Below are 24508 nucleotides of genomic sequence, written 5' to 3'. Positions count from 1 at the left end.
AAAGTGATACTCGCATTAACCTCCTCCACCTCTCTACCTTCTATACTCCACAAACCATCTAGCCCATATGTACTACGAACACTCACTATATACCCTTCAACCCAACCCAATGTCTCACAACTTGTGCTTCTTCTCCCCACTCGCCAACCTCCTAAACTCCTCCTGCGGCACCCCACTAAGAAACCTCTCGAGCCCCCCGAAAACCTCCAACCCGTTCTGGCGATCCAGCACCTCCCTCTCGGGCCGTCTAATCAACTCCTTAATCTTGAGCAAACTCTCCTGATTCAAATGCAACCCCAACCTCTCCTCCACCTCCTGCAACACCAGCCCCAAGAACCCCTCACTATCATCGCTCTTCCCACTCGGCGCCGTAAACACCTTATTCACGAACCCAGCCGCCACCAACTCCTCGCACGTAATCCTCTTACTCATGATAAGCGCCTCGTTGGCTTTCGCGATGCCCAGACGCTCCACGAACGCCCGCGACGACCCGCCCTCCGCTACGAGGCCCAGCGAGGCGAACGGCGTGAGAAGGAAGGTGTGCGGCGCGGCGTAGATGAAGTCCGCGAGGGCGATGAGGGCCGCGGAGAGCCCGACAGCGGGGCCATTGAGCGCGGCGATTAGGATCTTCGAGTGGTGCGCGAAGGTGTGTGTGATGTCGTAGTTGTTTATTACGAAAGACCGGGCGAGGTCGCGCCGTGCGGAGGTGCCGAGGCCGCCGCCGGGGCGGGAGGAGTTTACGTCCGCGCCGCTGGAGATGGAGGATTAGGATGTATTTGGTATTTGTGGTTATGTGTGGGAGAAAGGGAAAACTTACGCGGAGAAGTAGCGTCCTGAGCCTGTGAGGATGGTGATGAAGATGTCATCTCGCTTGTCTACTTCGCGGAGACGTTCGCCGAGGAGGTAGTAGAGGTCTCCGTCTAGGGCATTGAGTTTCTTGGGCCGGTTGAGGGTGATGATTGCCAGACGGCCTTGGTAGGTGAGTTTGATGGGGTCTTCGGTGGTAGTGGCCATGTTGATGTTCGGGGTGTTGTGTGCTGTTAGAGAGGGTGTGTAGATAGATAGGGGTGAGTATAGATTGTTTGTTACTATCGGAGACTAGGAGGGTTTAGAGCCGCTCTAAAGAGAAAGAACCGTTGTGTAACCTTTCCTAAATGCACGCTTGCACGTCAGATGGCCGTAAGGAAAATATTCAGTGAGTGACAGTTCTAAAGAAAAGCAATTCCAGGAGAACCTGCAGTATTATTAGTCCCTGATAATAGAAATAGATAGAGGTGGGTTCTACTAACGGGGATCTGCCATAACCGGCATCAACATTATGCGGGGAAACCCACGGACCGAGGCTTAGGTGCCTCGGCCCACGGCAGGCCGAGTCCTGATGAGTAATTGATGTCACCTGACTTGTAGCACGTGGAACGTTTGCTCTGTTTGCAAGGTGTGGTCGGCATGTCAGAAGCTCCGTGATAATAATCCGTCGTATCGGAACGATCAGCCCAGATAATTTGTCGTCGGTGACGGATCAAGAAGAATTCACACAACTTTGTAGCTCGACATTAGCATACTCAATCCCGGAGCAGTACACTTATTTCAAACCCATACACACCTGTGGAATCAAATACCAAAGCCACACTTACCATCCGATCCCATCCATCCATCCCACCAACAACAGCCCACCATGTCCTCCATCCTCCGCAGACTCCAGGGAGGCAACCTCGAGGTCTTCAAGGTACGCAAAGCACTAATGCCTCATTCCCAAAGGAGGCAGAATCTAATCTCTTCTAGTTCGGCATGTACATCATCTTCCCCATCGGCTGGATGTACTACTTCGGCACGAACCTCGACGACCGCTTCAGCGTCCCCGGCTTCTGGCCCACAACCGAGCAATCGCACAAGATTCCCCTTGAGAAAGAAGAGATTGACCGCGAGTTGTCACGCATGCGCATGTTGGATGCAGTGAAGCGAGAGAAGCGACAGCGGCGCGAGGCATTGGAGGCTGAGGCTCAGGCTCAGGCTCCGGCTCAGATCCAGGCGGCATCTTCGAATGCAGAGTAAACCAACTACTCGGGTAATTTGATGCGGTGCGGTTGTGTTTGATATAGAGATGGGGCTATCAGTGAGTCTCTACGCAGAGTAGGAAACGGGAAATACAGTCGCGGATGCGTTCGGAGCCGGCATCTATGTATACCTTGAAACATGCTACACGCGTCCTGTGTATGGATGTGCGACTAAGAGGGGTAGGGAAGCGATGTTGCACCGTGTCCTACTCGCGTATCTACGGTGGTGGCTCTTTTTTTTTTGGTTTTGTATAACACTCTTCTCTGAGCATGGCGGGAGTTGCATTTGGGCGATGGGTTTGATGATTGAATTGGGTAACTTCAATTTTTTTTGTTTACATATGTTAAACTTATATGTACTTTTAGTCTGGCGCAATATCAAAGCAAAAGTTTCTGCTCGGCTGAGCATAGCGGTGCAAAACTTTGTAGCATCATAGCATCCTATAGGATTTGGTGCTATCCTCGGCGTTACTGTCGTGCCCCATACAGAATTATGAGTTTATATGTTATAAGATGTGCAGTCAGTGGAGCCCCAGCGTCCAGTCGCGAAAGTAACAAGAGCAGCAAAGTATGTGATCGTAACAATGATTGCCTCGATAAGGTATAAACAATATGCGTGAGGCAGAGTATGAACCAGGGGAGGAAACAAAACGAAGATGATGGAACTCCTAGGATGCGCCGGCCCGCTCAGAACAGTATCGTTCAAACTCCATGAAACAACTTCACAACGCCGATAGGAACCGTTCGGTGGAGGAGCAGTACGGTGAATCGTGAAATGCTGATGCAATCCATGCTCGAGGACAAGAGAGGTATGCGGTCATAGAGGATGATTAATGGCAGCAATATGCTGATACGAATAGCAAAATGCAAGAAAGCCCCGATGGTATCACAAGGAGAAACAGAGAAGCCAAATGACCCAACCCAGCAGCCCACAATCGTCACCAACACCGAGAAACCAACCCGTATCGCTACTGTAGCGGGGAGATATCACAGTTCAGCGATTGGAGCAGTGGCCGTCGCAGCAGCATTCTTGGCCGTCTCGTACATCACTCCTAGAGTCTGGGTACCGGTCTCCCGGAATACGGAGCTGATTGATGGAAGGCTTGCAGAGATAAACGGACGCTCGCCGGCCCAGTAGTAGTAAAGGTGACTATAAATGGATCGGATATGATCGGGAAGGTAGACGTAGATGCCGGTTACAATCATTGAAAGGAGAGTGAGGAGAAGGGAATCTAGAACGTTCTTTGTTAGCACCATGCGGCTTTAATGCAAGAAATGCAAGCTCGAAACTTGTGGCCAGGTTCCAACCGGGGGAACGTACTAAAAATGAACTTTTCGGTAGGCGTAAGCATGTACACGGCGAAGGTCACCTCATATTGATATATCTTCAAGCGCACCCAGCGCATGAAAGAGTTCAGGATCCAGAAGAGAGTCATGGTGGAGAGAGGCGGGTTTTTTCTTGAAAGGATTGAACGAAAGGGGGACCGCCCGCGAGCCAGGAGGTCAACGAAAGTGACAAGCGGAGAAAAGCGCAGAATCCAACGGTGATGAGGGGTGAGATTAGCTCCTGCCCTGGTAGTCCTTTGGAGTATTATCGCAGTCGCCCACGGTGATGAAGCAATTTGTCCAAGCGCGCTGGGAAGGGGGGGAAGGAATATTAGAAAGACGGAGATAATTTGGAAGTTCAACTAGGCATCCATGATCTGTCCAGTCGGTTGTTGATGGAAGAAAAGATCAAGTACTAAGCCGGCAGGTCACAGAGGGGGAAAAAGAAAATAAAGAATAATAGGGAAAAATTATATAAAACCCAACACGATGTGGGTTGATCGACAGAGAGCTGGTCAGTCCAGTCGGTGAAAGGGACGAAAGAGGAGAAATTTGGCCGGAGGCTGTGATGGGGAGAGAAAAGTAGAACAGTGAATTAGCCCCCCATGTGAAGAAGCTCAGATAAGTCCAGGGGAACAGGAATGGGGAAGAATAGGCAGGAAGGCCACCTCAACTAAGAATAGCTTCACAGCCGGACGGAACAGACAGTCATATAATTTAAAGTGAATAGTTAACGAATACGAGTTAGTTAGGCCAGCGCCCCCGTCAAGTCCATGCTTGCGATCTGGACACTGTTTCAAATCGGCCGCAGAGACTAAGTCAAATCAATCCACCGCCACGGAAGAGAACCAAACCAGGTCCACTTTTTCCTCCTCTCAGGGTCCAGCCGAAGGATTGCAGCGTGCAAAGTTTCAGACTCTCTCTCCCGCAGCCAGTGCGAAGGGCTCAAGCATCCAGTTCACTGGAACAAATGCCTGCCTGCCTTCCCTTCATGGGGAGGATTTTCCCGTGCGATCTGACCCTGATTGGCGTGTGGTGATGGCTGTCGTCCGCGCATCCACTGGGCGGCGTACGTCACCCTCTCCGCTCGGTCAGGCCTATCAAGCAGATTCAGGGTGAAAAAGGGTGAGACAAATCCAATCCTCCATCTTGGTTGGAAACCAGAGAGGCAGTTCCGATGGAAGAAGAGGGGAGAAAGCAGTTGTGTTCCTACTACCCAGTGGGGGGTAGTGCAGCAGAAAGAGATATTATAAAGTCGTTAACTGTGGTTACAGCTCGGATAAACAGCAATTTACCTCAGTTGATGGTGTTTTCGCTTAGTCAGTATTCTTCAAGCCACCTGATGCTGTACTAATTGCCTTAGTCACCGACCAAATGATGGTAACAATGGTATGGTTTTGTAAAACGGGTCCAGATCCAGCGATGATTTCTCGTGCCGCGGGCATCTTAGTACTAGTTAGTACTAGCAGGCAGCAGCAGCAGCCGCCGCCGCCAATTACCAGCCAGCTTCATGTAATACTAATCAAGCAATGAGCCTACGCTGAGTACTCCAGATGGAATTTAGTAGTAGGCGCCTCAGATCACCATGTTCCGTCCCCTCCACTTGACCCCCTACATCACACGCCCCTTTCTCAAATCCAATTACCTCCCGACCCCGAGGTTCTTCACCCTCTCTGCGCTCTCCCTCGCCGACAAAGCATTACCTCCCCGCCTGAAGATCCAAGATGCCGACGTGACAGTCTCATACCTCAAGGGTACTGGCCCTGGAGGCCAAAAGATTGTATGCCAACCAGATATTTCCTTCCATTCTTACTTGGCTGTTTGAACTTATCTAACTTGCTTCTCCTTTCAATGCCTAGAATAAAACCAACTCTGCCGTCCAGATCATACACAAACCAACGGGCGTAGTGGTCAAATCTCAAGCCACACGATCCCGTTCCCAGAATGAGAAGATAGCTCGTCAGCTGCTTGCTGACAAGGTGGAAGAGCTCCTACATGGGGACCAAAGTCGCGCGGCCATCAAGGCCGACCGCGCGAGGAAAAAGAAGGCCAGTAAAATGAAGAAGAGCCGGCGCAAGTATCGTGAGCTCGAAGATGGCAAGGAGAGTCAAGAGGCAGAAGAGGACGATGCACAGGAGTCCGCTGATTCAAAGCACGAATCGGAAGTAGAAGGAGCAGACATACAGAGTCCCCATCAACTGGCAGCCCAACAAAATCTACAGCAGGAGCATGTCCCGGACAGCGCGCGGAGCCAGAGGTAAATGATCTTCTGCATCGCGTGCGCCACCGTTTTACATTCGCACACTAAAGCAAGGCACGCTGTCGCTCTCCAAACGTAGTTAAACTTACATAAAACGGGAACAAACTAGTACTTGGGAAATCGACTACGAGGAAGTTGAGGCATATCAGTGTCATCTAAGTGTAATTCAATTCATAAGGACATGCAATAGAGCGGTTGAAGCTAGTCAACACTTTCTCCATGATTTCTTTTTGGCAAAATGCAAAGACGGTCGAGTTATCAGACATAGGATTTTATACATCCCAGTAAATAGTGCACCTGGCCCCATTAGCCTGCTCATGCGATATAACTAAGCAGCACTGTCTTCGCCTCGGCTCCCAGACGCTCCTGGACAAAGCCAGAAATGCGTCCGTTGTGCTTCTTGTCCGCTTCCTTCAGATACTTGCCAGTCCAGGCCTTCAGGTCGGCGCCCGTGTCTGGCCAAGGGTCCCTGGTCTGTGGTCGCACAGTGTTCAGCGCTGTGAAACCAACACCGAATGCCATATCCTCCACATCGTGTTCGGCGATGATGTCATCCTTGCTGGCAGGGAGAGGAGGCAGCTCCAGAAGCTTGAGAAGAGCCTCACATGTGAAGCCCCATCCCTTCTTGTACCGGTTCGCAAAGGCTTCCGAGTTAGCAAGAGTTTTAGTAAATGATAGCACTGCGGTCTTGCGGTCCAACGGACGAGCGAGCTTTTGTGTTTCGGGAAGGATGATATTCAGATAGATGGGAGTGAACAGCCTGGAGGCAGTTAGCATGCTAGCTCCCACGCTTGGATTGGATTTTACGTACTCGGGCTGGACCTTATCCATCACTTGGATGACGAAGTCGGCACTGTAGCCCTTGTCATCCTGGGCAGAGACAAAATGATAGAAACGGACGAATCGGAGGGTCAGGTTCTCCGTCTTGGAATTCTGGAGGCGAGTAAGGATGATCTGCATGATTGAAACAAAGTATTGTTCCAGTGTTGCCCTGGAAGATAGTTGGTAAATTAATGCATCGACAATCACACCGGGGCTTCACATACGGAGGGAAGTTTGCAACCACAGACTCCAACAGGTCGAATCCATAACCTTCATTGGCCTTGGTCGAGAGTAGCTTCTGGAAGATACCCAGGACAGGAGCAATTTGCTCATTCTGGATGATGTATTGAGATCCGCGGTGGATGATGCTCGACAAAAGTCGCACAAGCGCAGGGATGTTGCCCTTCGACTCCCACATGACAGGCATAAGGATCGGGGCAATCAGGTTCTGGTAGTAGTCAGGTAGTGTTCCTGAGGGGTTCGCCTCAAGAAGTGCAGCAAAGAGTTGGAAAATGTAAGGCATGAACTCTGATCATATGTTAGCCATGGCTCGTAGTGCCATTCCCTATGGTTTACAACTGACCTTGCACATCCCCTTGGAGGATCTCTGCGAAAGGAGCGTAAAGAGCTTGTTCGAGTTTGTCGGGGTTGGCAGGGGCCGCAAACCTAGAATCCATTGGTTAGTGACTGTAATTTCGAGCAATCGCTGGTAATCACGTACCGGATAAAAGCTCCGAGCGCTTCAAAGTGAAAATAGTAGAACCTGGGGTTGCTTGGGTTGCTGCTGATGATTTTCGTGATAGCGATCAGGTGCTGAAGGACACTGTCGGTGTGCGGCACAATGCCCTCCTTGATGACGATCAGAACTCTCATGGCACATCTCATCAGGAACTCGTTCTCCTGCACTTTCTGAGGGGCCTGGTCCTTTTGGATTAAGGAGAAGATGTGTTCCAACAAGTCCTTAGACAGCGGTGTAATAGTAGCGGGGGAAATGATCGGTTGGCCCTGGCTATCGGTGAGGTAGAGGACACGCTCCACGGCGATAGCCGCATAACTGTAAACGACATATTCCGAGGAGCCGAGGTGCTTAACCAACATAGGAAGAACTTCCTGCCACTGCTCCTTTGTGATAATGCTTCGGAAAAGGTAGAGGTACTTGATGGCGTCGACCTTGAGAATGGGGTGTACACCCTCATCATTAATCAAATCAGCCGCAAGGTGCTTCTGGAAGAAATCGGTAATGCTAATGAGTTTGTTCGTAGCAGTCACACCGTGGCTTGACGTAGCAGTTCCCTTCGCTGCAATCGCAGAGAAGAGATAGGTTGCAGTGTCCTTGGCCTTCCAGTTAGCGGCGGGAGCCTTGGCGTATTCAGAAAGGTAGTGCTCGGTGTATCTGAGAACAACTCTCGTCACGGATTCCTCAAATCTCTCGGCAAGCCGTCTCAGGAAGTCGGTTGCGGCACGTCGTCTGGTATCGCTGTCTGAGCCTTCCAGGTCGCGACGGATGAACTCAATAGGCTCATCCTCGAAAAGCTCCTCGTCAGATTCACGCAAGCTGACATTAGGCAGAATGACCTTCTCGATGATCTGACCGAGGGTGTCTTCGGCCTGGAATACAGCCGCATGTTCGGTCATGCCCGCAATCGAAGTCAAGAATTGCAGAGCCCTGCTGACCAGAATGTCGTACTTGGTTTCTTGACCGATAAGTGTCAAGAAGCTCCACGAGCTTTCCACGAATTGTCCAATGTGAGGCTTGAACTCATCCATGTACTTTTGCACGTACAGAGTCAAGACTTGGAAAATTCCAGCACGCGCAAATTCCAGCTGTCCTGCTTCGGTATCGTCATCGGTGTGCAGGAGTTGGTTATCGTAAGTCAGATACTTGAGCAAAAGCGAGGCTATCCCTGAAATATTTTCTTCGAACATCGGAGGAAGATCGTGGCAAGAAAGGTCATACATCAATTTGATCATCAAATTGAGTTGCGTGAATCCCTGAACAAGATTTTCTTTGTTGGATTTGTTCTCCTCAAGGTAGGCATCCAAGCCCTATAAGGAAGTCAGTTTGCTGTCAGAAATCCTTGGCCTCGTAATGGCCCATGTTTTAGAATACAATGCAACTTACCTCGAAGAGAGCCAAGAAAGGACTGCCGAATCTTTCGAGAACATGATTAATTTCCAGGTACAGCTGATCCGACCGGAAAAGGGGTCTCCATCTCTTGAAAATGGAATGTGCGACTTGGAGTACGCCGTTGTTGACAGCGGGGTTGTTCGGCTGGAGTCTAGAAACAAGATCCTGGGGACGTCAATTGACCGCGCACAAGCCGAAAACATGACACCTCTCTAACTTACATCCACAAGTGTATCCCATCGCTCCCAGAAGTCACTGTCGGCGATAACGCTAACAGCTTCTCCCAGTTGTGTTTGGATGCCCGTGGGGACGGAGATCATCAGGCTGATCAGCTCCCGCTTGATGGTAGTTACCTCCTCCGCTTGGAGCTTGTAGTTTCCATCTTCATCAGTCCAGTTCCTCTTAATAAAGTTCTTGAAGCATAATGCGCTAGCCAAACGGGTGTTGTAAGGATAGGACGCGGAAGCCGTGATCTGGAGAAGCTGCAGAGAGTAGTTCGGTTTTTTTTCCTCCTGGCGAAGAGCAAGTTCGGCTGGTTCACAATCAGTTAAGGATGCTTTGATTAATGCAATGTAAAAATCAAAGCTTGCAAATGGCTCGGAAGTGAGTATTCGAGGCAATAGGGTGACCAAATTTACTGACCTTGCTTGTTCTGCCTGGGATCCAAGCTTGCCTCGAGGAGCTGCGCAACAGCCCCAAGACCATCAGCCATTTTGAAGCGGGGATGTTACCAAGAAGCCAAGCGAGCGGCGCAGGTGGAATATGTGGGAAAGTGGTACAAATTAAGGGGTAAAGGCAGGTTGTTGAAGAAGATTAAAGGGAAAAGCTTGCAGAGCTAGGACGGGTTGCTCTAGAGAAAGAACCCAAGGGTATATTAAAGAATGGCTCCAGTAAAAGCCGGGTGGAAGCTCGATTCCTGGACTGGCAGTTTGTTTGGCGGTTGCTTTGCAAAATCCAGGCGGTGAGCGGCGGTCGCGGGGTGATTCTGCCCATCAGGTGACCGGGTGCGGATCAAAGCCTTGCCGACCTCCGCCAGATCATCATCATCGCTGCTCGGAGGGGAAAAGTGGCTTGGCGCACTTTTGCTCTGATTATATCTCCAAGTATCAACTTAGCTTCCCTGTCTCTTTGTTCTCTCGGCTGTGTTTGTTCGGCAGCATTCCTTTGTTTGCCTGAAATTGGAATACATGCTTTGACCGATCTTCCAACCCCGGTTGCCCGACTACTAGTTGCCCACTGATATGCCGCTGGGACCAGCTCTCCGAGTGTAACAATCGGTAAAAGCCTCATATATACGCCTTTGCGGATCTTTCACGTCCCTGATCCATCCATATGACCTGCCAATGGTATGTGAGATTTTGCGTAAAGTGGATCGCCGATGTAGAGCTGGTCAGTTCCAGCTGACCGGTGACCTTCCGTGGCCTCTAGTCACAATCCCGTCGCTGACCGGTCATCGGACAGATATAATAATCCTCTGCCCTGAAGAAACCCATACGCACCCCCTCGTCCGCTGGGACGCATGTCTTCTGACGATGCTCAATCCCCGTACTATACCAAGCACGCAGCATCAAGTTTTGTCGACGTACTCAAGTCACTAAGCATCTCCCGCCCAAAGTCACCTTCTCCAATCTCGCTCCACGATAGCAGTGATTCTTTATCGCATTCATCGGATGGACGCAGAATCAGTCGGACTGTACTGGGATTTGACTCAATGCATCGTGGCAGCGTCGTATCCAGTTCTTCCGACACCTCTGGTGCACGGGATTTCGATACCGCAGTCCGAACGTTGGCTCAGAGGCAGTCTCTAAGCCACGCTGTAGACGAGGCGGAACAAATATCAAAGTCACTCCAGTGGTTCACTCCGGAACAGTCGCTTGCTCTCTGGGAAGCAGGGGCGTATCTCTTCCACCATGAAAGTTCACCTGAAGCTCGACGGAGTGGTTCGATGTTGTTGGAAGCGGTTGCGGCACGGCAAGACCTGTCGCCAGCAGCGCGGCGCATCGTCTTCGATTCGATAGCAAAGCCATCAGACAATGATGTTGTTCCCGCGCGTGTCCAGTCTCTGATAGCCCTATCGGATCATGGCCGGAAGTTGGAGTTTGCAGCCTCGTCCATTCTTCCTGTGATATCAGCTTGCTTGTTGCCATTATACGAATTAGTTTCATCTGCGCGGTTGAAAGCCAGGAAAACCAAAGTCGGCAAAACAAACGGGCTAGGATACGATGGCGCTGTATTAGATGACCTCCTACAATTCGCGATCGATCTTATCACACTACAACGGAAGCCACCAAGCGACGAAGAAGTTCAGATGTTGTTAGAACAGACTTTCACGATTTGCCGAAAGACAAGCGTTGCTGCTGACATTAAGAACTCCTTGGGCGTTTTTGATGCGGTAATACTTTATGCAGACGTTCCGAATGGAAGCTTTGTTCCGATGCTCGAGGTATTATGCAGCATTCATGCATCTGTCAAATCGTTGTCCGGTCCCACGTCGAGAGCGGTCCGGAATCTAGCAAAGTCGAGAAGACAGTCCGAGATGATGGAAAATTTACATGCTTTTCTAAGGGAGTCCTGCGGCGAAAAGTGTCGTAACCTCAACGTTGTCCGAGGAGCGGTTTATGTTTTCATGGATCTTGTGCGCGCGTATGGTCAAGATGGAATACCCAAATTTCAGTTCGAGCATTTGATAGAGTCGCTTCAGGTTGTTGTAAAGAAGGATGATGGCCGGTTGGAAGCGGATATCTTGGAGCTGTGTTTGAACGTTTTGGAAGGTGACTACGTTCACACGGCCCTGAACAATGACTGGAGCGAGTTTGTGAATTTATTGAATGCATGCTCTCTCAGGGCCGTTGACGAACACGAAGAATCCTCCTTCACAATGCCTGATGCCCAGCCGCGCGGCAGCGTGTTAGACGACACACGGTCTAACATTCTGGCCAGCACCATTCAAATCGCATCTACCCTGGAAGCCCTTTGGGATCGCTTGAATCATCAGCAGCGGCTAGATGCCACCCGTTTCCTAATGAATGCCTGTCGACATATCGAGCCTCCCCAGGCCGAGCTCGTCCTCAACACTATCCGCACCGAAGGGTTTTGCTCACCCGAGAGCCCGGATTGGGTGCAGCAGAACCAACGTCTCATCCGATGCTTCATCCGCTCCCGCAGCAAACCATCCGACGTTCGGATCCTGGCTTTGGATACTGTGAAGGATTCTTTCTCAACATATGATTCTCTGGTCCTCTTCCAGGAACACGGACTCCTTGACCTCATGCTGGAAAGGTTTGCTGAGGAAGACGATATTTTGTTTCTAGAATCTTTGGTCTCTTTCCTTGTCGATGCTTCCGTGCTCGTCAGTGATAATGAAAGTTTCAAGCGCTTGGTGGCAGTGTTAAGCGCGCCAATGAGTAAAGACCTGGACAAAGAGGGTATGATCGGCTCTGAGACTTCGACAACTTTGTCTTCGGAACGCCGTTCTTTTAGCAGTGTTATGGAGCTGTCCTTGGCCAATATTTGCACTATTGGGCTTGTCAGGATGTTTCTCCGATCCCTTAATATGTCAGCGTCTAAGGCGGCTTTGGTGTATGAAGCACTCTTGAACATAGCTCAATGCTCGGAGCGGCCGGTGGACTCGCGTTTGACATCACTAAAGCTATTATTCCGACTGCGATGCGATTCGTCGGGCTCGATTACCGTGACCTCCGTCTCTGAACAGGATTTCACGATGAACGTTTCTGGGCGAAATGTCGAGGCAGGCTCCAAGCAACAGGGTGACTCGGCTGTTGAACACAACGTTGATAGCGACCAAGGGCGACCAGCAGCCCATGCAAGGCATTCGGCTCGGGAGCCATCGGTGCTTTCTAGGTCGTCAGGACGTAATCCAAGCATTCCCATTCGGGCTTCAAGACTGACGCCTCCAATTTGGACCTTTGCGACCCCGCAAGCCCTTCCTGAAGCGCCCCCCGATGAGTCGAGTCCATTCGTATACGCTTATGCGACGCCGGAAACGAGTCACACCTTAGAATCAGAATCTGCGCAAAAGGTCGCATTGAAGGCAAACATGTGGCTTGAGACAGTCATCTCATTGCTGCAACGTGAATCCAACTGGGATCTCTACAGCTACGTCCTCACCCATCTTGCAAGCCAACTTCAGAATAAAGATCTCTTCAGCAACGCAGTTCCTCAAATCAAATTACTGCGTAGTATCCTTTGCGATCAGGTGAAGAACGACACGTTCCGTGAGCCGCCACCGTCCACTGGTGGGAAGAAGACTGACGTGGCTGGCTACATCTTCGAGTTTCTCTGCTCGCTAATCAGCTATCATGAACATTTTGCCAAAAGCGAAGAAGATGAGCTTGTTCGCGCATTCATGATGGGTATAATTGGATCATGGGGTGGTACTTCGCGCGGATGCATTCATGCACTCTCTGTCTGTTGTCATGAAATTCCGCTCTCGGTGACCAAGTCCCTCAACGGAATCCTTGACAAAATGTCCAAAGTGATCACGATGTCCAATCTTGCTGTGCATATCTTGGAATTCTTGGCTCTTCTTGCACGCCTTCCTGATGTCTATATTAATCTACGTGAGGAAGAGATTCGCACTGTTTTTGGTATCTGTATTCGATTCTTGCAGACCTCCAGAGAGCAGCGGTTTAAGGCTTCTGAGTCGCCCACCAGGAATGTTCAGGTTCCGGCAAGGCTTGGGAGCGGTGTCCGAGATACTATGGCTTCGCCCGCAGAGTCGTCTGATTCTTCACTCCAGGATGGGATGTCCAGATACATCTATACTCTTACGTATCATGTCATGATCTTTTGGTTTCTTTCATTGAAATTGCAGGATCGAGCCAAGCACGTGAATTGGATAACTAGCAGACTCATATACCGGGATGAACACGGTAGAGAGACGGTTGAGGAGCCAAGCCAGGTCTTCATCGACTTGATGCAGAGAGCAGCTTTCTCGGACTTGGGAGACACTATACCATACCCAAACTTTCCTCCGACTCCGGAAGATGGGCCTGTAGTGAAGAAGTCATGGATTGTAGGTATGAGCATTGTGACTGTTGAGACGGCTGGAGTATCTGGCTTGACTCAGGTCACCAAAAGGCAAGCGTCAGGAACTACCTACGCAATGTTTCAGCAACGAACTGCGCCCGTCCTTCCTCACCAGGTTCCGCCCACGCCAGATGCCCACTTGCATTCTGACACCATGCGCACTGCTGTCCTTCCAAGCCATATCATGCTTCAGCTGACAACCACGGCTTTCCCGACTCCTACGGTGATGCAGCCAATTCCTCTTCCCGAAGATGACATTACACGCCGAGCACTAAACACCTTCGACCGCAACGACATTGTGGATGGGCACAAGATTGGTGTTATATACATCGACAATGGCCAGACCACTGAAGCAGAGATCCTGTCGAATACCAGCGGCAGCCCAGACTACGAATACTTTCTGTCGCGACTCGGAACCAAGGTTCCGCTCCAGGGTGCTCGATTTAATACTCAGGGGTTGCATGCAGATTTCGATGGCCAATTCACCTATGCATGGCGTGACCGGGTTACGGAAATTGTCTACCATGTTCCGACAATGATGCCTACGAACTTTGATAATGATCCATCCTGCATCAGCAAGAAACGCCACATCGGGAATGATTTCGTCAATATCGTGTTCAACCGGTCGAATACACCTTTCAACTTCAACACGATACCCTCTCAGTTCAACTTTGTCAACATCGTTATTAACCCTGTGTGCCGTCTCACCACTGATCCTGGCAGTGCGGAGTCGAGACGCACGGATTTTGAGAACATGTTCTACCAGGTGAAGGTGATGAGCAAGCCCGGGTTTCCGGAAATATCACCTGCCGCGGTGCCAAAACTTATCTCCGGGAAGAACCTTGCCCCGTTCGTTCGCATTCTTGCTCTTAACGCGTCTGTCTTCTCGCTCGTCTGGCACAGCCAAGGAGGGGAGCACATTTCATCGTGGCGCAACAGGTTGCGTGAAATTAAGAGACTTCGTGAGCGAGCGCTAGGAAACCAGGCTCAAAGTTCCGAGGCTGCCGAAGGGACTTATCCTGGTCAGCGCCGCAACACCAAAGCCAACATATTCTCCGAAGAAGTGCCCTCGCGCAACACCTCGGTCCGGACCGATTTTGCTACCGATTGGAACGCAGCTGCAGACACGAATATCCTGCAGAACTTGGACTTTTCGCGCTGGGGTCGTTGAAAGCCACATGCTGTCTTGGTTTAGCAGGCAAAGAAGAATGGAAGAACGAGGGCCAGAGAAGGAAAAGAAAAGAAAAGAAACAACAATCACTTTCCAGGATTTCATTGACTCACTCATGACCCTTTTGCTACGACGGATGACTGTACATCTTAACACCGATGCTTTGCAACTTGTGTAAATACCCCCTTTTGCCCTGCAGCACGCGAAGAAAAAAAGTTCACTGTTCTCAATGTCTTGTTTTTTCCCTCTTTCTTTTCCATTGCGATGCTTTACTGCCCTGGCCCACTCTGGCAAACCTTGAGGAATGAAATAAATAATCAGTTATGTCAACAGATGTATCGGATTATGGTTCTCAACGTAGAATACTAACGTAGACATCTTCCAGAAACAACTGAAACAGCCGATCAATTCAAACCCCTTCCCATTCTTAGACCCTGGGAGACTTAGCAAGGAAACACACCTATACTTCTACTGTGGCACTAGTAGTAGCTAGATCGATAGATTGTGGTTCCCCACTTCCCGCACCCGCCTTATACGTAGTTGGTTCGCTTATACCTACAACAGATGCGTGGCATATCAAGCGTCTCATATGAATACTGCTTGGTTCAATTATTACCCGCGAACTCAATCGATCAATGGAATCACTGGTTATAGCTACGGTAGTTGAGTCATGTTCTATTTCAGCCTGAGTAAAAGATCAGACAGTGAATGATCTGCTAGTCGCAAAATCCGGTCTGATAGGCTGAGTTAGGAGAATATGTGTATGGTTTCAGTATGGGTTAGGGGCAATGAGTGGGAGTCTGTGGTGTATTACTGCTTCGCGGGGTCTGCTCCATAGTACCTATATTGACAATTCATGGATACTAAATGTCCGCGGCATGGGTCTGACGGGGCTAGTACTTGAATATTAACTTTTACTGCTAGGTACTGACTACCAGTGGGGCGTGGTTCGTTGTATAGGAGTGTGTGAAGTATCGTATATGTAAATTACTATACTTAGCATACAGAGAAGAGTTACAAGATATTACAGAAGTAAAGTGTAACATGTGAACTTTTCTTGGGATCTATATAAATCCTCAAGGAGGAAGAAGAGGAGAGACCCCGTAGGCAGCAGAGATGGTGGAGGGTCTGTTGATGCCTGACTACAGTCCGACAAAGAACAATCACTGGGTTGTGAAAGAGAAGATGCATCAAATGCTTGTGGTAGAGAGTATCAGTGTCCTAAGGAACCCAGAAGGGCTAGAGTATCCTCAATCAGTCTCACTGTCTGAAGAAAAAGTTGCCCAAATGCCGGAATAGAAAGTTTAATGCATGTGTCTGGGCTTAGGATAATATGGCGGGCGCATGATCGCTCTCAACCTTCTAGAACCTACAGAGCACACACTATGAGGCGCTGCCGGCTATCGCTCATACCATCCGTGTAGCTCACACTACCAGCGTTTCCAAGAAAACTTGCATGCATGGTTACCCAGTAACGGAAAGTCCCCAGCCGTATGAGACGAATGTTACCAAAAGTTCCCCCTTTCTGTTTGAGGTTTGGTTCCTTGTGAGGCGTCGGTGTCTAGATGAGGGCTTTAGGCGTACAGGCGACCCCCTTCGTAAGATGCTCCTGGGAGGTATCTCGCGCTGACCGCTGTGGTCCTTACTGTGAGGAGACTTGAAATCGCCGCCGAATCTGTCAAACATTCCTTCATTACGCTCTGTGTATATAGATGATATACCGTGCTCTGGTAGATCGGTGTTTTGTGATCAAGTGACCTGAGAGACAGCATTTTGTCAGTACCAGAAAAGAACATCGCTGAAAAGGAAAAGGGGGAGCATTTAGGAAACGCCCGCTTATGGAATTTCTTGTGGGAGGCCAGTGGCGTCAGCCAAACGAGACAAAGAGGTAGTTGTCTCGGGAAAGAGAAGCCGTGGGTCGGAGTGAAGAGATGCGGAATGCATTCTAGTAAGCGCTATCTAGGCGTAAGTAGTGATGGAAGGGGCAAGGTCGGTGGCTCTGACAGGTCTCAGCTTATCCACACGGTCTCCTGTGTAAAGCCCACGCAAAGCCTGAGCGGATGATATTTTTGTGATACTCTTGATTTTGGTGGACTTTGGACAAGCGCGGTCAGGTGATCCTTGCAGCTTTTCCTACAAAGCTGGCATGCACATCTCCACCTCTCAAAAAGCACGTTGCTCATAGTAGTTGCTTCACACGTCTACATTAAGCTTTCGTTCAACACCACTCACTTCCGAAGTATCTCATGAGTGAGACAGAAGGGACGTTCCAGATCAGTTCGCTGTTGCTCGCCAGTCACACCCTCATAGACGCTCTCTCCTCTCCGCTCAGTTTGACGATCAGACCCATCGGCTGGCTGGACGCCCATGCTGGCCGGACCCGGAAGTCTGTCTAGGTTGGTATCTCACTATCAATCGATCATGGACGGTATCTGCCAACACGAACTGCAACTCATGTTTCAGAAGATGCGGAACTCCTCTGAGACGCTATCTCTCAAGCGCAGGTCATTCTCTCATCCCCTTTTACTTTGAGGGTCGTGATGTCTGAAATGGCAATGGCACCCATCATCGGTTATACTTGAACTTTAATACCGTCATTCGTGATATTGGGGCATCCATGCTGCCAGACTTAGACCCCCCGTTTATTGAGTAAAAGGGGAGAGCGATCTGATGAATAGACATTGTCTTGGAAATACGGGGCAGATCACCACGCGCTCTCCGGCATCACATGTCCAACCAAACGGTTGTTCATTGAGACTCCCAACATCAACAATGCTATGCGACGGACGGCGCTCCTCCGATCGGCAAGATTACTTTCGCTACCTCCTCATATAGAAGGGTATACTCTACCCCGTGTTTCTTTCCTTTCAGGGCGACCCTCCATTATTTTGCCGCCTATACACTGTCAGGAAGCATTACCGCCGTTGAATAGAGTCTCGTCGGTGTCTGCCATCGTCTCTCCACCGTCCCGAAAGCGCCCCGAGAAGTTCTCTTCATGGCCTGCAACGGATCTGAGTTTTGAAGTCCTTCATGTTTCAGACCTGAGCTTCTCCACGGGTCCGGGAACTTTGGACAGTCTCATGCCACTGGCCTTCAATGGCCTGTTTTCATCGGGCCCAGATCGTCGCCCATATACTCAGCCCTTCAAAAAAGAACGATCAATACTCCACATATGAGATGGCCCACCGATGGGCTTACTTCGCATTGAGTCCTCCTATGACGAAAGCTACAGGAAAGTGTCCGGGCGCACTTCTTTTTTGGAAAGGTTCGTTATAGTCTGGCTTTGAGGCTAAATTTTGGCTTGGGTTCAGTGCTTCTGCAATAGGCCACAATCGGGACACATGTTGATGGCAATCATGTCACTCAAGCATGGAAATAGACGACCACATATACATTGTTTCCCTTCCTCAACGATGGGTTAACGCCAAAGGCTACTTCTTTAATATAAAACCTAGCCTAACTGCCCTTCCAAAACCTGTTCTCTTTAAGTATCATATCGCCTACCCCCTTGTTCATACGCACAGTCCTTTCACAAAGATTCATACTCAACTGTTTAGAAAGTTCCCAATTGTCCGCAATGCCTCCTTTTTTTGACTTCATCCTTATGGTCATGCTTCTTATTTTTCATTTCCTTTACAAGGCATCATCCTCGATCGTTTCAATATTCCAGCCCACCTTGCCTCATAATGACATTATCATCACTACGTTCATGCAATTCATTACACTACTTGTAACTGATCCGCTATTGCAAGCAATTGATGACTTCGATCAATTGCAATGTCTCATCGTAGGAGACCTAGCAGTCCACTGCTACATCCGCGAAGAAGAAACAGAGGCAAACAGAACACTAGTAAGGGCTATAGTTACAGGATATATGCTGACAAAGTATCGCAGAATTTGGAAATCGCAATTTATCCCCCAAAGTTGGCCCGCGAGATCAAAGCAAAATTGACCCAAATCAACGGGTTCGAGCGACCGACAAGTGTGCTATACTGGAATATGGCTCTCGGCCGTCCCCGTATAAGCATAATTCCGACAGACGAGGTAAGCGATTTCTCAGGCTAGAAGTCCTTCCCTTTCGATCCTTAAGCGGATCTCTACGATGTGACAAGACAGGGTACTGATGTATTTATTCGCTTCTCTCACACCGATATAGTTGCCGTATGTCCCCGCAGGCCTCCAGCCCCTGCCGCAATTTCGTTACACCAGGCTTCCGCTCATCGATAAACTAGACCTCATGGTCTGTAAAGCCTACACGTGCGGCATGAGATCCAAGGAGCAAAATGAGAAAGATGCCTCCGATGTGATCAAGCTTATAAATCTCGATTGCAATTACACATTTTCGCAGCGTCTATCGCCTGACCAGTGGAAGCATCTGATTGAATCGGAAGAATATATTGCTAAATTTTAGAAGAATTCGAACTTCGATTGGGAGGTCGCTCTTGGATAAAGCACAATCATGCAGGGTTTTCAGTCGCTCGCTTTGGTTCTTTGTTGTTTTGTCTGTCTCCTTCACTGTTTGCTGCTTTATAAAATTTCCCCGTCTCTTTCTACCGTTCAGTCTGTCTCTGCTTATTGGTTACACTAATCTTACATTTGCCCTGTTTGTGTCTACAATTTGCTTGTCTTGTTGCTTAGATTTCGGTTCTTTTGTCTCTATGCACCTGTTTGTTTTGCTGTTACTGGAAACATACTTTCGTGTATACTATGCACATGGTTGTCATACTTCCAAAGTCAAAGGGTATTATTAGTACTTGTAACACTTAGGAGCAGCATACAGACTATCAATGAGTGTAAGGATATATGTAAAAAAAGATAGCAAGAGGGAGAGAGGGAGAGAGAGAGAGAGAGAGAGAGAGAGAGAGTGTGTGTGTGTGTGTGTGTGTGTGTGTGTGTGTGTGTGTGTGTGTGTGTGTGTGTGTGTCTGTGTCTGTGAGGGAAAGTGTGTGAGTGAAGACATGAATAGAGCGACGAGGCGCATGAAGCGAGCTAATTATCACTTCAATAGTGCATCTGGGGACAGACCCTGAGCCTTTGCAAGTTCCGAGAAGAATCCGCTCAACCATCTAGTACGTAAGATTTCCTTTGTCTCAGGTGATTGAAGCTGGCCCTTTTTCTTCAGATCAGCATAGATCAGGGCCTGGTATTTACGACCACACCAGTCATCCACACGGTCGCTATAAATGCGGTCAACATTTCGCCTGCAATATTCATGCCATGGCTCGTCAAGGTCACTCAATTGTAGTACATCGACAAACCTATCGCCCAGGAGATCCATCATCCGGTCTTCTTCCTCGTCCCAAAATGCACTCGAATGCTGCCCTTCCCTATAACGGACAGCCAGCAGACAGATGGCTTCCAAATATCTGGCAGGCGTAGGAATAGTAACAGGGTACTTTTGCTCAGACAAGCGCTCAGCAGGGTCAATGTTCCAGTCCGGAAACCGGCTGTCAGAACTGAGCATATAGCATCGGTCCTTAGGCTCCGGATCGTCAAGCGGCGGATCAGGGAGAGATGGGAAAAGTCGGGACTTCCGGTACAGATAGACACCTTTAGTGACACCGTTTACTTGATAATTGTGGTCTGTGTGGTAATGATGGTCGGGAAATGGAAGTTCAGTGTACTGAGGGTCAAAGACCTTGCAACGACGGCCATGTTTGCAGGGTGGCAATCCAGCCTTGTCGAGCACTTGCACGGCCTTCTCCATTTCCTCATCCTTTACTGCCCAGAGGTGGTACTGTGCAGGTTATTATATTAGCAGCTGACAATGGTGATACAATGTGAAGGGATAGGAAATGTTTCGAAATACTTACTTGGAATTTGTTCTCACTTCCGTATATCCGCGTTATCTCGGGGCCCCATGGAAAGGCTGGTACCTCGGCCTCCCTTAGTAGCCAGGCTACATAGCGCCTCAACTTCATACTTGGTAGTTTCGGAAATCTGACAGGGTTAAGGAAACTGAAACATAAATCTGGAGGCGAAGCTGGGACAGGGACCAGAGCTCGAGCTGCGTCTAGAGCTATACCCAAGCCCGACCTAAAGGGAACAAACATAGGAGCTGGGGCTGGAACGCGATCTGGAGTAGAAGCTGGAGCTGGGGCTGGAGCAGGAGCAAGAGCAGGAGTAGTCATGGTGCACGGGAGTCTGAGATGAGATCGAGATAAGACGAAATGTGATGAGATGAGTTGAGTTGAGCGGTTTCCTCACTCAGACCATGGATGTAATGGGCATCTTTATAAGTTGAGGTTGAAGCATCAGTTCTGTGTCTGTTAACCATGAAGGATATTGTTCTCGGTCTCATCCATCTAATCGCTAAGTATAGCTGATCGAGACCTCTGGGTAACAATCTTGTGACCTGCTGGTGTCTTGAAGACAATAACTCTTTCGAATCAACAAGCCGGACACAGCCGTTGAGGCACTTATCTCCACATTGCATTGTGTACAGTGTCTTTCTTGTCGTACCTCGTGTATCTCGTAAGTCCGAATCTCACTGAAACACTTTCCTCTCTATTCTTTCAGTCAAAGCATGGTGTCTCAAACTCCAATCAGCCTTCAGCAAACCCTCCATCTTCTGATTTGCTGTATGGTGGTGGAACCCGTAGAGTCCAGACAACCGGCATTGCGAGTGTCTCTGAGTTTCCCATATCAGTATGCCAATGTCCCAAGAGATTTCTTTCAATCACAATTGTGTCTCAGACTCGTCCTATCTTCTAGCAGACTCTCCATCCCCTATCTTGCTGTGCGGTGGTCGAACCCGAGGTAACTGAAATCATAGAGTCATCAGTATCTTGTTACTTCCACCACACCAAGGGTAGTACCCTTCTACCCATTTCATCGTCAAGCCATCTTCTGACAACTGCCGCTATCGAGGATAGCATAACACATTACCATCATTGAAAGCAAATCATGCGGTGGCATTTGAACCTACAAGAACAAGAGACAAAGGAAGAACAAACACGCACTTCCATTGGACGACACTTCATCTGGTAGATTCCGCCTGGTCTGTACTTTACCCAGATGGTTCATTCCCTGTAATAGACATTGTCTGCGCTCTCCTCTGCTCGACTATAGTGAGTGTCGGAGGCTTCGAAATGTGAATGAGGTCGAATCTGCGATAGTCGGTAAGCTCCTTACCTTAGTTAGCTGGCATTAATCAATAATGTTCCCATGAATAATTAATGGTCTTTTGACTATGATCAGCTTGGATCAAGTCAAGTAGTCTACAGTATGAGTTGTGGGTCCCACTACCATTAGAATCATTGAACCATCTTAGATAAGCTGTTATACCAAACATAGAATCCACGTGCTAACCCAATCCAGTAAGTACCTCATGGTAATAAACAACATCCATTCCACAATACCCTTCCGACGCAATCACTTTGTACTACCTGCAAGTCATAAATCTATCCAGCTGTATAATCACTGACTCGGGTCCAATCTTATTATATCATCTTCCGAGAAATCCACTACATTATTACCTTTATGAAAATCGTCTTTCGTTATCCGCTGAAGGAACAGGACAAGCTTAGCATCAATTCACTGAGTATATTCGATGACCTAAGTCCACTTGAAAAAAGGAATAAGCCGATCTAGTACCTCATATAAAGTGACTTTCTGCTCCAATTCCAGTCCTGATTCCAGTCCCACAGCTAGCTAACCCTGTTTATTTGGTGGAATGTTTCAAAAGACCCTTTCAGTCTTTGTTTGCCACTCTTAAGGGCAAGTAGTGTCGGCGGGAAGACAAAGGGGATTTTCTCCTTGTTTTTCCAAGACCCATTATTGAGGCATATGGCTTTTAAGCCATTTTGCATTGAGTGAAGATGCTAATTTGCCTTCATCGTGTATCTTGTAAGCACGGCTGAAACCATATATCACATTGATGTCAAAGACTATGTCATGTGGACGGGTATACACCGGTCCAATAAATTGGGAATTCGTCAAGGCGCTGATCAAGAGTTCATGTATTTATCAAATAAACGCATTCATTGGGGCGCACACCTCGCGAGGCGGCCATCCAATGCAAAGGCAGACTAGGTACATACATTATCCAGCTGTAAGACACCCCTGAACGCAAACCCGAGACTTGTAGAGGGCGAGCGTGGGAGAAGAGAAGGGTAAGATAGAAGCAAGTAAGAATGCAAAGGAGAATGAAAACTTCAACCAAACCAATGCGTAACGTCTCTTCAACCCTAGTGACGTGGCAGGGTGAAGAGAACCAAAGTGGCCAAGCACAAGAAATGAACGCCTTATCAAGGAGAATAAAGCACAAAATATCAAGGAAAACCAGCAAGCCTTGCTGTACAGAGGTCGGGCCAGTATGCGCTGATCGGTCAGTTGATAACTTGACGCGCTTGAGGTTAGTCGATACTGAAACCCAGGGTCAAACGGCGAGCGTGGTGGCTAAACAGGACGGAGTATTTGCGTATGTGCAAGTCGCGAAGGTAATATGAAGCAGAGCGGTCTAAATACGGAGATGGAAACGAGGCAAATCTTCGCCGGGATATCGTCATGCTTTTCGAATCTCGTCCAGGTGCGACAAAAAGGCGACATCGGTCATTCGAAGGGGTATCAGTCGATGGGAAGAATGAGCCGATGACCGCGGTCGTTGAGCAGGTCGATTCTTCTAAGACCATCTATTGGTGGATTCCTTTTCTTTGAGTCCACCCATGCGCTCGATATCCAACGACTGGAATCGCTCCGCATCACTGGACTGATACGGCGGAAGTTCCTCATTGCAAGGCTCCAAGCCCACTCCACCTGCGTCGGTAATTCTCACAACCACAACTCGGCCCGACTTGCGCTTTCCGGATTCGTCCTCCTCCTCTGGAAACGTAATGCGAATTTCGGGAACCGGGCTGGGCGGGGGACTCGACGAGTTCTCGATAAGACTGCGCTTTTCATCATAAACCAGAACGGACTCTGTCTTGGCGTTCGGCGAAGCAGAGACGGTGAAACGACGGTGGTTTGGCACGCATTGCCCGTTGTGTACAGGAAGTTCGGATTGTTCGCGATTCAGTCGCTTGCGGCGCAAGACAAGAAGTGCACCGACCAGGGCGAGACCGAGCAAAATGAGAACCAGCAGGGAGATCAAGAGATCGACCATGGTGGGGGAGAGTCCATCGTTGCTTCCAGAGTCGCCGCGCCGAACAAGCTTAGAAATAGGATTGAACATGATTTTGATAGTTGGATTTTTTTTTTTTTTATGTTCGAATGGTCTTCGGATGCAATCCGAAGCAGCAAAGTATTTGGAAAGTAACGGCGTGCTTTTCGATACACGCGAAGTTATTTCAAGAATTGAAGGTGTACTGTTTCCTCCGGTATCCGTGTCAATTCTGGATATGGCACAGTACAGCAAGCCTGTCGTCGACAGTCACTTACAATATGTCTCAACAAGGGTCTCGCGGCGATAGAATCAGATAGTAAGATCTGCTTTCTTTGTTTTTTTTTTTCGTTTCGAAGGACCGGTTGGAGACGGAATCGTTGGACAAAAGGAGAGAATGTATCAGGGTCGGTAGGATCAGGTAGTCAAGGCGAGTGGGGGGGAGGTTGGCTTCAACTGGGGTGATGAAAATCGACCAGGTTGGTTACAGCGAACGAACGGACAGCAAGGTGAGCAGCTGAAAGAGTGAAGCCGACACCTGCTTAGGGAGAAGAGAACGTGACGGGGGTGGAAGGAGGAAGAATGAGGGGAGGGGTTG

General features: G+C 49.0%; 9 protein-coding genes across 9 annotated transcripts; 5 read left to right on the top strand and 4 right to left on the bottom strand.

Moving 5' to 3' along the window:
• Nucleotides 1-114: 114 nt before the first annotated feature.
• On the bottom strand, nucleotides 115-1014 carry An15g01280 (uncharacterized protein; the record flags this gene model as incomplete). Its single annotated transcript, XM_001396631.1, has 2 exons — nucleotides 115-751; nucleotides 818-1014. The coding sequence occupies 2 exons, from the start codon at nucleotides 1012-1014 to the stop codon at nucleotides 115-117; spliced, it is 834 nt and encodes a 277-aa protein (XP_001396668.1).
• A 661-nt stretch (nucleotides 1015-1675) lies between these two features.
• An15g01270 (uncharacterized protein) lies at nucleotides 1676-2052 on the top strand (the record flags this gene model as incomplete). Its single annotated transcript, XM_001396630.1, has 2 exons — nucleotides 1676-1726; nucleotides 1783-2052. 2 exons carry the CDS (start codon nucleotides 1676-1678, stop codon nucleotides 2050-2052), a joined length of 321 nt encoding a protein of 106 aa, XP_001396667.1.
• A 495-nt stretch (nucleotides 2053-2547) lies between these two features.
• On the top strand, nucleotides 2548-3192 carry An15g01260 (uncharacterized protein; the record flags this gene model as incomplete). Its single annotated transcript, XM_059744472.1, has 4 exons — nucleotides 2548-2622; nucleotides 2680-2749; nucleotides 2792-2863; nucleotides 2915-3192. 4 exons carry the CDS (start codon nucleotides 2548-2550, stop codon nucleotides 3190-3192), a joined length of 495 nt encoding a protein of 164 aa, XP_059607013.1.
• A 1773-nt stretch (nucleotides 3193-4965) lies between these two features.
• Nucleotides 4966-5641, top strand: An15g01250 (uncharacterized protein; the record flags this gene model as incomplete). Its single annotated transcript, XM_001396628.3, has 2 exons — nucleotides 4966-5160; nucleotides 5240-5641. 2 exons carry the CDS (start codon nucleotides 4966-4968, stop codon nucleotides 5639-5641), a joined length of 597 nt encoding a protein of 198 aa, XP_001396665.1.
• Nucleotides 5642-5955: 314 nt separating this feature from the next.
• Nucleotides 5956-9302, bottom strand: An15g01240 (uncharacterized protein; the record flags this gene model as incomplete). The annotated part of the gene is made up of 8 exons (XM_001396627.1): nucleotides 5956-6400; nucleotides 6452-6631; nucleotides 6687-6990; nucleotides 7046-7128; nucleotides 7184-8508; nucleotides 8585-8755; nucleotides 8812-9122; nucleotides 9233-9302. 8 exons carry the CDS (start codon nucleotides 9300-9302, stop codon nucleotides 5956-5958), a joined length of 2889 nt encoding a protein of 962 aa, XP_001396664.1.
• An 807-nt stretch (nucleotides 9303-10109) lies between these two features.
• On the top strand, nucleotides 10110-14810 carry An15g01230 (uncharacterized protein; the record flags this gene model as incomplete). The annotated part of the gene is made up of 1 exon (XM_001396626.1): nucleotides 10110-14810. The coding sequence occupies one exon, from the start codon at nucleotides 10110-10112 to the stop codon at nucleotides 14808-14810; it is 4701 nt and encodes a 1566-aa protein (XP_001396663.1).
• Nucleotides 14811-18387: 3577 nt separating this feature from the next.
• An15g01220 (hypothetical protein) lies at nucleotides 18388-19221 on the top strand (the record flags this gene model as incomplete). The annotated part of the gene is made up of 3 exons (XM_059744471.1): nucleotides 18388-18660; nucleotides 18705-18854; nucleotides 18967-19221. The coding sequence occupies 3 exons, from the start codon at nucleotides 18388-18390 to the stop codon at nucleotides 19219-19221; spliced, it is 678 nt and encodes a 225-aa protein (XP_059607012.1).
• Nucleotides 19222-19806: 585 nt separating this feature from the next.
• Nucleotides 19807-20941, bottom strand: An15g01210 (uncharacterized protein; the record flags this gene model as incomplete). Its single annotated transcript, XM_059744470.1, has 2 exons — nucleotides 19807-20547; nucleotides 20624-20941. The coding sequence occupies 2 exons, from the start codon at nucleotides 20939-20941 to the stop codon at nucleotides 19807-19809; spliced, it is 1059 nt and encodes a 352-aa protein (XP_059607011.1).
• Nucleotides 20942-23433: 2492 nt separating this feature from the next.
• Nucleotides 23434-23913, bottom strand: An15g01200 (uncharacterized protein; the record flags this gene model as incomplete). The annotated part of the gene is made up of 1 exon (XM_059744469.1): nucleotides 23434-23913. One exon carries the CDS (start codon nucleotides 23911-23913, stop codon nucleotides 23434-23436), a length of 480 nt encoding a protein of 159 aa, XP_059607010.1.
• Between the last annotated feature and the right edge of the window lie 595 nt (nucleotides 23914-24508).

Source organism: Aspergillus niger, assembly GCF_000002855.4.
Source record: "Aspergillus niger supercontig An15".
Lineage (NCBI taxonomy): Eukaryota > Fungi > Ascomycota > Eurotiomycetes > Eurotiales > Aspergillaceae > Aspergillus > Aspergillus niger.
The sequence above is the reverse complement of the archived record's forward strand: the minus strand, read 5'-3'. Positions and strand labels throughout refer to the sequence as shown.